At 40.4% G+C, this 14,031-nt stretch overlaps 1 protein-coding gene across 1 annotated transcript in view; it reads left to right on the forward strand.

Annotated features, from left to right (window-relative positions):
* Positions 1-2,377, forward strand: part of dipk2ab (divergent protein kinase domain 2Ab) — a 154,409-nt gene extending 152,032 nt beyond the window's left edge. Inside the window, exon 4 of the mRNA XM_052017906.1 lies at positions 218-2,377. Coding sequence (XP_051873866.1) covers positions 218-549 — 332 coding nt within the window. The 3' untranslated portion in view covers positions 550-2,377. The remainder of the gene's footprint in view (positions 1-217) is intronic.
* Positions 2,378-14,031: the final 11,654 nt, after the last annotated feature.

Genomic DNA, 14,031 nt, shown 5'->3' on the forward strand with positions numbered 1-14,031 from the left:
TGGGTGCTAGATGGTCAGCATAAATTCAGTGGGCCAAAGGGTCTGTTGCTGTGCTCCATCTCTCTCTATGACTGAACTAGTTCTGTAGTGTAAATGTTATATTTTTTCCTTTCTAAAGAACCGTTGTTGCAGCTATTATAGTTTAAACTGAAATTGCAAATATAATTGCAAGCTTCTTGAAGTAGTGATCAACTGTATTCACTTTTGTTCCCTGCAGATAAGCCTCAAAATTGGGATGTATGGTACGAGAGCAAGTTTGACGATTGCGGGAAAGAAGCCTGTCTATCATTTTCGAAGGATATTTTATGTTCTCGTGTTACAGTTGACCATAACTACTATGCCATCTGTCAGAACCTGCTCTCCAGGTATGCCATCTGGCGTGGTACATCCGGAGGGCTCCTGCATAACCCTCCTGTAGAAATTGTTAGAGTTGGCAGATTGGAAGCCTTGCTTGAAGAATGTGCCAACCCAAAGAAAGAATACGGTCGATTCCAGGCAGCAAGAGAATTACGAGATTACCTTGCAAAGCTGAACAACAATGTAAGGTAGCTCAAAATGGGATCTATGGTTTTTTTTACATTGCTCTAGATTTGAGACTGCAGTTAGTCAAATGTGAGAGTGGTTCCTGTGTAGAATGTAAATTTACATTGAATGCAGATATGACAGCACAGGGTAACAATTCGTGCTTGGAACAACAATGGACATCTGCAAACCCATGTGTGGGGTTGATTACCTGATTAGAGCATTGAGCTTTTATTGACTTGATCTCTGCCTGTGGGTGAAGACCAGCAGGTCACTGGATATAATAGACTCTGACAGGTTTATTGAATGCACATGTGTCAAAGGGCAATTGACATAACACAACATTACTGTCACAAATTGGGAGGTTGATGCCTTTACTGAGGAAATCTTGCTTAATTAAAAGCCTGTTTCAAGGCTTAAACCTACTGATGTCTTGCATTTCTATATTTTGAATAAGGAAACGTTAAAAAGTTTTTATTAAAAAAAACTTACATGTACTGCCATTAAAATGTGCAAGATTTTGATACATTTGCCCATACTACTTTGAAAGTATGTGAACATATATGTAACTTATCATCTGTAAACTGAAGCACTGAGGGAAAATATGGCATTGCGGTATTCTGTCAAACCTTACACCATCCTTTCATCATCATTAAGCAATAATTTAATGTTCTACAAAGTATAGGGAGAGAATCAAAAATCACTTTACTTCTAAGTATTACATCACACATCTTTAAGCATGAAATAGTGACCTGGGTTAACTTGTAGCAATGAAATTTAAAAAAAGTAAGATAATCATTTAAGAACCTGTAGGGGGTACTTAAAACAGAACCAAGTTAACTTTCCTGTAAATAAAATTAGGAAAACTTCTTTTGTACAGGAAGCAGGAAGACACAGGAGCATCTAGTATTTGAGCATAAACCAAAGAGTAAGAGTTGTTCCAAAATTACCATCATCTTGGTAGAAGAAACCTATTTATTGAAGCAAACAAAAATAGAAGCAAAATGAGGACACCTTTCAATAGCTGTTTGTATTTTAAAATTGCATCTTTTATCACTGGGGTGAGGTTATTGGTCACAAGTTTACATTTGCCATGTGCTTGACTGGTTCTATTTTTTACTGATTTACTGGGCTGACACAGATGGCAGTTGCTTTCTGCTGTGTATTACATGTTAGTACAGTATTGTAATTTGAAAGTTTAGGGTGAACATTTTCTGTTTTGTTTAACTAAACTATATTAATTTGTTTCCAGTTTTTAGAAGAAAAATCTATGTTTGGCACATTAAACAAAAAGCCTTGTTGTTTATGTGGAAATGGGGTGGAAAATCTGCTTTTGCTGCTGATTAGCTGAAGTGCAGCAGTAACACCATTGCCAGCTACTTTCATGCTTGTGGTTCAATCTGGATAAATGTTAAGCTGTTCCCCATAAAGCAATTTTGTGGCTTTAATCTCCATTTGAAATCACGCTGATGCTTTTGATTCTAAAACTAGCTCAAGTTGGCTTTGTTCTAAGGGACTGAATGCTGCAACATCACAAAGTACAGTAGAAAGCAATAGTGTTTTTTTTTCCAAAATTCTCAGACACTGAAGTAATAAAATTATGTTCCATTTAATGGTACACATGTAGCTTTTATTCTGTACTCATAACTTGTTAGTGAAGATGAAGTTGACCAGTGATTTTATGAATGGGATTTGAAGACTGTAAGATGCTGAAAAATGCTGTCTTCACCTTTTTCGTATGTTCTTATTTAGTTTCCATGTTTTATCAAAATTGTCTGACTCACTGTGCCTTTCATTCAAAATTGTCTTTATAACTTAAAGTGGATTCATATAATAAAACCTGTTACTTATTAAAACTATTTGTTGTTACTGTCCTTGGAGTCAGTATTTTTGAAACTTTCAAACTTCTATCTTATGTGGAGATTGGTAGTTGTAATGGGCTCAATCATCACAGCATCCATTTACATAGCACCTATAATATAATGAGTAAAGTGCATAACAGGAATGTTATTAAACAAATATTTGATGCCAGGCAACACCATGAGATATTAAGGCTGACAACCAAAAGCTTAATCAAAAGGTAAGAAATATCCTAAAAGAAGAAAGGCAAGTAGAGATGCAAAGAGGTTTTTATTTCCTAAGAGGAAATTTGGAATTTTAGGGTTTGGCATTTGAAGGCCCAGCTGCCAGTGGTAGAGCAATTAAATTTGGGATGAGCAAGTGAATAGAAATGGAGGAATGCAAATACTTTAGACAGTTGTTGACCTGGAGGAAACCAGTGTTATGGAGGGATTTGAAAATGAGTATGAGAATTTTAAAAATGAAACATTGGTTAAGGATGACTAGTATAGGTCAGCAAGCATGGGTGATGGATGAACAGTGCAATTTAAGGCAGTCAGCAGAAGTTTGGATTACAAGTTTATCGAGAGAGGCGTTAGGGAAATGGGCCCGAAGTGCATGGGAGTATTGGCCACAAAGTAACAAAGACATGGATGAAGATTTCAGTCAGTGAAATGGAGAAGTAGAGTCAGATGATGTCATACATAGTGGAAATGAGTGATATTTGTAATGAAGCTCATATGAGTTTAACACTGGATCAAATATGACGCCGAGATTGTGAACAGTATGATTCTATTGCAAAGAATTTCTAAGGAGAAGGAGCGAGCTCGTGGCTAGGGAATGAAATAGTGATTTGAACCAAAAGCAGTGGATTCAGTCTTCTCAATATTTTGAGGAAAATTACAGGGTTTTTGACTACTGGTCAGACAGTTTGGAGAGAGAATAAATAACTGGAATGGAGAATAACAAGAGCAAGGAATGCTGGAAACACTCAGTTCTGATATAGAGCTTTTGACCTGAAACACTGTTACTCTTTTCCAGGTGCCTGACGTACTGAGTCTTCCCAACATCTTTTTGTTGCTGGTTCAGATTTCCAGCATCGGCAACTTAGAGTCATAAAAGTAATACAGCATGGAAACAGGCTCTTCGGCCCAACTCATCCATGCTGACCAAGATACATGGCTAAGCTAGTCCCAGTTGCCTGCATTTTGCCCATGTCCCTCTAAACCACTCCTGTCCACGTACCTGTTCAAATGTCTTTTAAATGTTGTAATTGTAACCACATCTATCATTTCCTCTGGCTGCTCATTCCATATATCCACCACCCTCTGTGTGGAAAAACTTGCCACTTAGATCCCCTTTCAATCTTTCCCCTCTCACCTTAAACTTATGCCCTCTAGTTTTAGACTTTCTTACACTGGGAAAAAGACCGTGACTGTCTAACCTATCAATGCTGCTCATGATTTTATAAACTTCTGTAAGGTCACCCTTCAGTCTCCTTTGCTCCAGGGAGAACAATCCTAGCCTATCCAGTCTTTCCTTATAACTCAAGCCCTCCAATCCCATCAACATCCTTGTGAATCTTTTCTGTAGCATCTCAAGTTTAACCTCGTCTTCCCCGTAGCATAGCAACCAGAACTACACACAATACTCCCAGGTGCAGTCTCACCAACATCTTGTACAGCTATAACATGAAGTCCCATCTTCTGTACTTAATTTTCTGACGGATGAAGGCAAGCATGCCATACGCCTTCTTCACCCTGTCTACCTGTGTCACCACTTTCAGTGAACTATGTACTTGTGCCCTGAGGTCCCTCTGTTCAATAACAATCTCCAGAGTCCTGCCATTCAGTGTGTATGTCGTGCCCTGGTTTAACTTCCCAAAATGCATTAGTTTGCACTTCTATGAGTTAAATTCCATCTGCCATCTTTGTCCACTTTCCCAGTTGATTGCAACATTAGACAATCTTCACTGTGCACACACCACCAATTTTGATGTCATCCACTAACTTACCACCTACCTTCTCATTCAAATTGTTAGTATAAATGACAAACCACAGTGGACCCAGGATTGATCCCTGCAGCACACCACTGGTCACAGACCTTCAATCTGAAAACAACCCTCCAATACCACCCTCTGAGTCCTACCACTAAGCTGATTTTGTATCCAATTGGCTAGCTCACCATGGATCCTATGTGATCTAACCTTCCAGACCAACCTACCATGCAGGGCCTTGTCAGGGGTCTTGAGACCATAAGACATAGGAGCAGAATTAGGCCATTCGGCCCTTCGAGTCTGCTCCACCGGTCAATTGTGGCTGTTTTATTTTTTCCCTCTCAACCCCATTCTCCTGCCTTCTCCCCATAAACTTTGACGCCCTTACTAATGAAGAACCTATCAACCTCTGCTTTTAAATATACCAAATGACTTGGCCTCCGCAGTGCCTTTGGCAATGAATTCCGCAGATTCACCACCCTCTGGCTAAAGAAATTCCTCCTCATCTCTGTTCTAAAAGGATGTCCTTCTATACTGAGGCTGTGGCCTCTGGTCCTAGACTCTCCCACTACTAGAAACATCCTCTCCACATCCACTCTATCAAGTCCTTTTCATATTTGGTAGATTTCAATCAAATCCACCCCCCTTCATCCTTGTAAACTCCATTGAGTACAGGCCCAGAACGCCAAATGCTTCTTATACATTAACCCCTTCATTCCCAGGATCATTCTTGTAAACTTCTGTACCCTCTCCAATGCCAGCACATCCTTCCTTAGAAATGGGGCCCAAAACTACTCTCAATTCTCCAAATGTGGTCTGACGAACGCCTTATAAAGCCTCAGCATTACATTCTTGCTTTTATAAAACATAAAATAGTACAGCACAGGAACAGGCCCTTCAGCCCACAGTATTCTAATTCTCTTGAAAGGAATGCTAACATTGCATTTGCCTTCCTTACTACCGACTCAATCTGCAAGTTAACCTTCAGGGAATCCTGCACAAGGACTTGCATGTCCCTTTGCACTTCCAATTTCTGAATTCACTCCCCATTTAGAAAATAGTCTACACCTTTATTCCTTCTACTAAAGTGCATGACTGTACACTTCCCTACACTGTATTCCATCTGCCACTTCTTTGCCCATACTCCCAACCTGTCCAAGTCCTTCTGCAGACTCCCTGCTTCCTCAACACTACCTGTCCCTCCACCTATCTTTATATCATCCACAAACTTGGCCACAAAGCCCTCAATCCGTCATCTGGATCATTAACATATAACGTGAAAAGTAGCGGACCCAACACTGACTCCTGCGGAACACCACTAGTCACCGGCAACCAACCAGAAAAGGCCCCCTTTATTCCCACTCTTTGCCTTCTGCCAGTCAGCCAATCTTGTATCCATACTAGTACCTTTCCTGTAATACCATGGACTCCTATCTTGTTTAGGGCCTTCTGAAAATTCAAGTAAACAACGTCCACTGACTCTCCTTTGTCTATCCTGCCTGTTACTTCCTCAAAGAATTCCAACAGATTTTCCAGGCAAGATTTCCCTTTAAGGAAACCATGCTGACTTCAGCCTATTTTATCATGTGCTTCCAAGTACCCTGAAACCTCATCCTTATTAATGGACTCTTAACATCTCACCAACCACTGAAGTCAGGCTAACTGGCCTATAATTTCCTGTCTTTTGCTTCCCTCCCTTAAAGAATGGAGTGACATTTGCAATTTTCCAGTCCTCTGGAACCATTCCTGATTCTAGTGATTCTTGAAAGATCATGACTAATGCCTCCACAACCTCCTCAGCGACCTCTTTCAGAACCCTGGGGTGTAGTCCATCCCGTCCAGGTGACTTATCTACTTTCAGACCTTTTCAGTTTCCAAAGCACCTTCTCCTTAGTAACAGCGACTACACTCACTTCTCCCCCTTGACTCTCTAATTTCTGGCATGTTGCTGGTGTCTTCCACAGTGAAGACTGACGCAAAATACTTATTCAGTTCATCCGCCATTTCTTTGTTCCCCATTACTACCTCGACAGCATCATTTTCCAGCAGTCCGATGTCTACTCTTGCCTCTCTTTTACTCTTTATATATCTGAAATTACTGTTAGTATCCTCTTTTATATTATTTGCTAGCTTATCTTCAAATTTCATTTTTTTCTCGCTTTATTGTTTTTTCAGTTGCCTCCTGTTGCTTTTAAAAGCTTTCCAATCCTTTAGCTTTCCCACTAATTTTTGAAATATTGTATGCCCTCTCTTTTGCTTTCATGCTGTCTTTGACTTCCCTTGTCAGCCACCGTTTCCTCATCCTGCTGCTTCTTTGGGAGGAACTGATCCTGCGTCTTCTGAATCACTCCTGGAAACTCCTGCCATTGCTGCTGTACCGTCATCCCTGCTAGGGTCCCCTTCCAATCAACTTTGACTGCTCCTCTCTCATGGCTCTGTAGTTACCTTTACTCAACTGTAACACTGATACATCTGATTTTAGCTTCACCCTGTCAAACTGCAGGGTGAATTCTATCATATTATGATCACTGCCTCCTAAGGGTTCCTATACCTTAAGCTCCCTAATCATATCTCGTTCATTGCACAACACCAAATCCAGAATTTCCTTTTCCCTAGTCGATTCAACCACAAGCTGCTCTAAAAAGCCATCTCGTAGGCATTCTACAAATTCCTTCTCTTGGAATCCAGTACCAACCTGATTTTCCCAATCTACCTGCATATTGAAGTCCCCCATGACTACCATAACATTGCCCTTTTTACATGCCTTTTCTATCACCTGTTGTAATTTGTACCTCACATCCTGGCTACTATTTGGAGGCCTGTATATGATTCCCATCAGTGTCTTTTTATCCTTGCAGTTTCTTAACTCTACCCACAAGAATTCTACATCTGCTTATCCTATTTCACTTCTTGCTAAGGATTTGATTTCATTTTTTTACCAACAGAGCCAGCCCACTCCCTCTGCCTGTCTGCCTGTCTTTTTGATAGGATGTGTATCCTTGGATGTTTAGCTCCCAGTTGCGATCTTCTTTCAACCATGACTCTGTGATGTCATATCTGCCAGTTTTTAACTGTGCTATAAGCTCATGTACCTTATTTCATAAATTGCGTGCATTCAAATATGACACCTTCAGTCCTGTATTCACCACCCTTCTTCTCAAATTTGTCTCCATGTTGCCTGAAGTTAAATTCTTATCCCTTTCTAAACTTTCCATTTATTCTTTATTCTGGAGACTTCAGTAACCTCTCCTGCACTGTTCTTCTCTTTTACTTTATCCATACTTTCCCAATCTATTGAACCCCTCCCCCCCCCCACACCCCGCTACCCCGCTACTATTTAGTTTAAAGCCCCATCCACAGCCCTAGTTATGTGATTCGCCAGGACCCTGGTCCCAGCATGGTTCAGGTGGAGCCCGTCCCATCGGAACAGCTCCCTCCTTCCCAATACTGGTGCCAATGTCCCATGAATTCAAACCCACTTCTCCCACACCAATCTTTGAGCCACACATTTAACTTTCTGATCTTATTTACCCTGCGCCAATATGCACGTGGCTCAGGTAGCAATCCTGAGATCATTACCTTTCTGGTTCTGCTTTTTAATTTAGTCCCTAGTTGCTCAAATTCCCTTAGCATAACCTCTTGTTCTACCTACGTCATTGGTACCCACTGGATCACAACAACTGGATCTTTCCCCTTCCATTCCAAATTTCTCTGCAGGTTAGATGAGATGTCCCGAATCCGGGCACCAGGCAAGCAACACAGCCTTTGGGTCTCTCGATCCTTGTGACAGAGAATTGTGTCTGTTCCCCTGACATGGTCTTGCTAAAGTCCATGTTGACAACATCTACTGCCCCACCTTAGTCAATCCTCTTGGTCACCTCTTCAAAAGAAAAACAATCAAATTCATGGTTTTTCACACACAGCCATGGTGACCATCTGTAATCAGTCCTTGGCTTTCCAAATGCAGGTAGATCCTGTATCTCAGAGTCCCCTCCAGTAACATTTCCACCACTGATATTAGGCTCACTGGCCTGTAGTTTCTTGGCTTGTCCTTGCAGCCCTTCTTAAATAAAGGCACATCATGAGTGACCCCACTGTCTTCTGGTACCTCACCCCTGACTAACAAAGACATAAAAGTTTCTGCCAGGGTCCCAGCAAGTTCTTCACCTGCTTCCCACAACATCCTTGGACACACTTGGTCAGGTCCCGGGGATTTATCCACCTTTATGTGCTTCAAGACTGAACACACCTCCTCTTTCATATTGTCAATATGTTTCAGGGCATCACTGTTCCCTGAACTCACCAGCTTCGAAGTCTTTCTCCATGGTAAGTACAGATGAGAAGTACTGATTTAAGACCTCACCATCTCCCGTGGCTCCACACATAGACAGTCATATTGATCCTTGAGGGGACCTACTCTCTCCCTAGTTAGACCTACTCAATATGCTTATACAATTTGTTAGGATTCTGCTTTGCCTTAGCTCCCAAGGATATCTCGTATCCCCTTTTTGCCTTCCTAAGTTCCTCCTTAAGTGTACTCCTCCATCCCTTATACTGAGCTGCCCTATCGCCCCCAGATTAAGAGAGTGGAAGGATTGAGAAAGATAATGTTGAGGTAAAGGTGTTCATTAGTACTTATGTGGAAACTGAAGTTGTACTTTTGGATGTTGCATCATTATCGATGAGAAAAGGAAGGGACCAAGAGTAGAACATTGGTGACACCAGCATTAGTGGTGCAGGTATGCAAAAAAATAGGTATTGCCGGTGATCTTCTGTCAATCAATGCTGAGCTTACATTTGCTAGAATTCCTGGTCTTCCCCCTGACTTCAACAGTTAGAGCTTAACTCTTGTAAATATTCAGTTTATAAATACATGAACTAGTTGTATTAAGGAACATCGAGCAAGTCAGTAGCATTTTTTAAACTCTCTTTTTAACATAACTGGAATTACACATGTTGTCAAGCTTTTTCTTCGAATCTGATACCATTCTCTTTGGTCAAGTTGGACTATGACTCTTGATTCATTATCCAACTTTGCAGTTAGGCTAAGCTTGCAATTTAAGTGCACCCTTAATGACTCCTTTTGCAATCTTACTGACTCCCAATCTGCAATCTTTGCTCCTCAACACTGAGCTTCTATGACCTCTACTCGTTTTATTGTTTTTGGGCAGTAATTTCTACCAACATGAATTTTTATCTACAACCCTGGTTGTTGCTGTTGGATTCCTTTTGTGTTCTTGACCTTTGTCCTAACTCAACTGCTACTTCAATTCAAAGCTTTGAAAGCTAAAGAGCCAACTATCATTGATTAAAACATATAGTTTACTGAATAATTACTGATTTGTAGGACATTCTGCTTTCTCTGTGAAGTGTAAAACAGCCATTAGAGAAGTATGGAAAAGTAATTTGTAAAACACCTGTAAGTGCTTTTCACAGAATTAATATTTATTTACCTATTAGTATTTGTTATTATTCACTGAAGAAATTTGAAAGCATAGTTCATTAATCCACCAGCCATTTTTCAAATTCCCATAACATTGTCTCCTGAATTTGTTGGCTCATTGAGGTAAGGTTTCAAGGACTCCGTCAGCACTCTGATCAGGTTTCTCTCTTTATGATCCTGGACGGGTCAGTTAAGAGGCTTTTGACCTTATGGAGCATCATAACAAAGCTTGATTATTTGTGATGTAAAGCCATGAGCCTTAAATGTTAACACTATTTCTCTCTCCACACATACTGCCTGACCTGTTGAGTGTTTCCGGTTCCTGATGTATTTTGCTTTCAATTCTTTCTTTATCCAGCATATGCAGGCACGTTTCAAGGGTTAATGAATACTATCAGCTGGAAATGAAGCCCTGAACACACTGATTATGACAATCAAAGAAGAGTCCAAGAGCTATCTCGTTATTCAATCATGTGGACAATATTTAACCAGGAGGCTAAAAAATGTGAAGTTAGCTAACAACCAAGTAACAACGAAAAGATGGAAAGTTTGATCTTCCTTGCTGCCACATTAGACAGAAGCACGGCATCTGCTGAAAAGATCTGAACATGGCTGATGTTAACAAGAATGACACTGGCAGGCTTGATCAAGCTTTTGAAGGAGGAAGGTGTTATTGTGACACCAAAATAAGAATAGCAAAAATTGTTTATCTTGTCATATTGTATTGATATGAATGCCAGACTCTCTGAAAGAACAAGGTGAATAGGGTGGAATCATTTAGAATGTGTAAGATAGCTGAACTTCCCTTGGACAGCAAGGAGAGCCAGTCATTCAGTTCTGGGCCAAATAAAGCCCAATTGTGTTCTCAAGGACATGTTGTTCAAGCAAAATCTGACATTGTTTGGATATGTGATGTGCGCCAAAAATGAAATGAAGACCACTGTTTTGTGTTCTAAAATGGATGGAAGCACAAGAAGAGGATCACAAACAAAGTGGATGAATGGGATCAAAGAAACCTTTTAACTGCAACTAGTTCAGGCTGTCAATGTTGATAAGTCATCTTGGAGAGAGCTAATCCATTAAATCGTCATGAGTTGATATCTACTTGGTAGCCTCTTGTTGAATTGATCTGATCAGGAGCTGGATTGACCTTCATCTTAAAATACTGCAGATGTGGAAATCTTAAAAATAGAATCTGCAGAAAGCTTCCAAAGGTTGTGCTGCATCAATGAATAGAGAAGCGGAGTTGATGTTTCAGGAAATGGACATTTCATCAGAACTGGGGGAAGTTGGAGTTAAAGTTCTTTAGGTTGCAGAGAAGGGTGGGGAGAACAAAAAATAGCATCTGTGATGAGCAATTGAATGGCACAAGTGGCAGTAGAACTGGCTGAAATCTATCAATCACTCTTATGAATGCGATCAATGACTGAGCCTCCAGTCCCAAGGGTAGAGAATTTCAAAGGGTGGTGAGCCTTTGGGAGAAGAATCCTTCAAGACACAGCATGCCTTGTTCTAGTTTGCTGAGCCAGAGGAAACATCCCGTCAGATGAATCCTAAGAATTTTGTATGTTTCAATGAAGTCACCTGTCATTCTTCTAAACTCAAGACCTGGTCTATTTGATCTCTCACATGACAGACCTGTCATCTAGGGGGCAGTCTTCACTATAGTCCCTGTATAATAAGTATTATTTTATGCAAAGAAATCAAAATTGTACAGAATACTCTTGATCCCACCAAGGTCTTATATAAGGATTGATGGACTGTGGTAAGACATCCTTACTCTTGTACTTATTCCCTGTCACTAAAAGTCAACATAGTATTTGCCTTACTAAACAGCTACATGTTTGCTCTCGGTGACTTGTATACAAAGACACCTTTGAAGATCAACATTTCCCAAACTATCAGTGTTCCTATTTATCTACTGAAGTGGATAGCATCACATTTTTCTGCCTTTTGTTTTCCTGTGGTCTGGTCCATCTTGTGCATATTGTGCAGCAGATGTGGGGTTGCAGGAGTGCTGGCTGGATGTGCAGTGGGTGGAAGAGTTTGGGAACTTGAGCCAGGTGTGTGGTCTGAACTGGGTCTCACTATTGTGGGCCAGGGGGCCAGGTTAGAGCTGGGTGTTTGGGACTGGGGCTGGGTGTGTGGCCAGAGAATGGGAATAAGGCCGGGTGTGCAGCAGGGCTTGGGAACTGGTGATGAGATGAAAAGTGAGCAGGTAGGTATGCAAATGTGGGTGTCTGCAAGCTTTTATGTGTGAGCACCTGTGAAGAGATTCTTGGCTTTCTCTACCAAGAAGAACCACCTTTGGTTTGATGAGACTGACATGAGACTGGTCTTGAAAATTCCTACACCCCAAAGACATATTGATTGGTAGGTTGATTGGCTATTGTAAGTAGTAGGGAATTAGGTTGGAGTTGAAGGGAATGTTGCAGTGAAATAAGTGGGGAATCAGACTAATGAGAGCTGGCATGGACTTGATGGGCCAAATGTCCTGCTCTGGTATTGAAAGAAAACATGAGGAGTACTATTAATTACTTAAAATAATCCTTTTTTCTGCTTCTTAAGGCTTGTAATGCTCATATTAATTTCCACACCCAAAGCTATCTTGGCTTTCAACAACCTCCTCTGCATCTGGCTCAAGCTTGCAGTCTGTTACTACTCCTTATAATTTCAGAGTGACTTCCCATCTTTCCCCTGTTCACCAGCTCAACTTTGTTCTCAGTTGTGGGGATGAGATACTTTTTCATTTAAAAACAGCTTGTTACAGGTATTTGTGTCTTCACCAGTGAATGGCCAGTGTTTTAGTTTATTTCACCTCTTTTAAAATAAACTCCAACAGTACTTAAAGTGCATTTTATATAAAGGGAGTGAGGTAAAGTCTTGAGTTTCACGAAATGTAAAATAAAAAGCTTGTGCGGAAAAAGAGTGGAAGCCAGGAAGTGTGATGACAAAATTGAAATGTTGTGAATGGTGGAGATGTAAAGTGGAAAGAGAAAATACTGGAAATATACAGCTGGTAGCATCCATGGAAAGAGGAGATTGTGGTAATGTTTCAAGTCAGTACCAATTTGCAATAGTGATGATGAATGAATGGTCATCGAACTGAAATATCAACTTTATACATGTGACTAGTAAAGATATCTCTCTCCCTCTCTCTTTCTCTACTAATGCTGCTGGACTATATAATAATGTGGCTTGATCAGTATCTGATGGATTACTTGCTGACAAAGCATTCTGTTTACACTTCTCTTTTAACTAGAAACATTGATATAATCGGATATTTATGAGGCGATCTACACCAAAACCTTTTGCATTGTTTTTAGAAACAAAACATTTAGCAAAAGGTATAATGGTCAATAAGCAGGTTTAGATGCATCTCTTAGACCCCTAAAATGTTGGTCTTACCTATTCCCAATAGGTTTTCGTTTTACTAAAATGAATGGGCTTTTTAAATATGGACTTTTTTTCCCTTTACTGTAAAACCAGAGTTCTAGTTCTAAGGTTCTGAATCAGACAAAGAAAGCAAATTACCTGAAGTCTACATCTTTGAGTAATTTTTTTTCTCTGTTTGTATGGGCCAGGTCATCCAACTATGGCATTGGCTCAGTTTTTCTCCCTCCATTACATAGCCTGAACTGATGGACATCATCACATCCCTGTATTATGCAGTTTTTACACTCCTTTGTCTGTGTTCTCACTTCATAACTGCCCCCATTTCATAGCTTTTGTGTACAAAGGACCATGTTCTCTTTGCCTAACTGTCTCCAGTAACCCTTTGACCACATGTCATAGTTTACAGCTTATCTCCAGGGCAGCCCTGACCTCACCGTAACAGAGAAATATCCTTTGTCCTATCCACTTCCCACCGCCCCCCCCCCCCCACTCTCCCTGCGCCTTGATACTAATTTGTTTTCTCTCCATCCCAGTTCTGACTAATGGTCTTTGATCTGAAATGTTTGTTGTTTCCCTTACTATAAATGCTGCTTGTCCTGTGTTTCCAGCATTTTCTGTTTTTATTCTAAATTTCCTATTCTTTCCATTAGTAAAATCGTCTGCTATTGTTGAAGCAAGGAGATTTTAAAATCAAGTTGTTCTTAATTTTAAAAAAATGCCATTTGTGAGCAAAGTTCTTTTGTTTTAAATTCGATCATTTCTATCAAGGGATCAAATCTTGATCAGATTAGCCTACGAATGGAAATGGAGAAAGAACATGCGAGAATGCACCAAG

The sequence above is a fragment of the Pristis pectinata genome, chromosome 6 (assembly GCF_009764475.1).
Source record: "Pristis pectinata isolate sPriPec2 chromosome 6, sPriPec2.1.pri, whole genome shotgun sequence".
Classification (NCBI taxonomy): Eukaryota; Metazoa; Chordata; class Chondrichthyes; order Rhinopristiformes; family Pristidae; genus Pristis; species Pristis pectinata.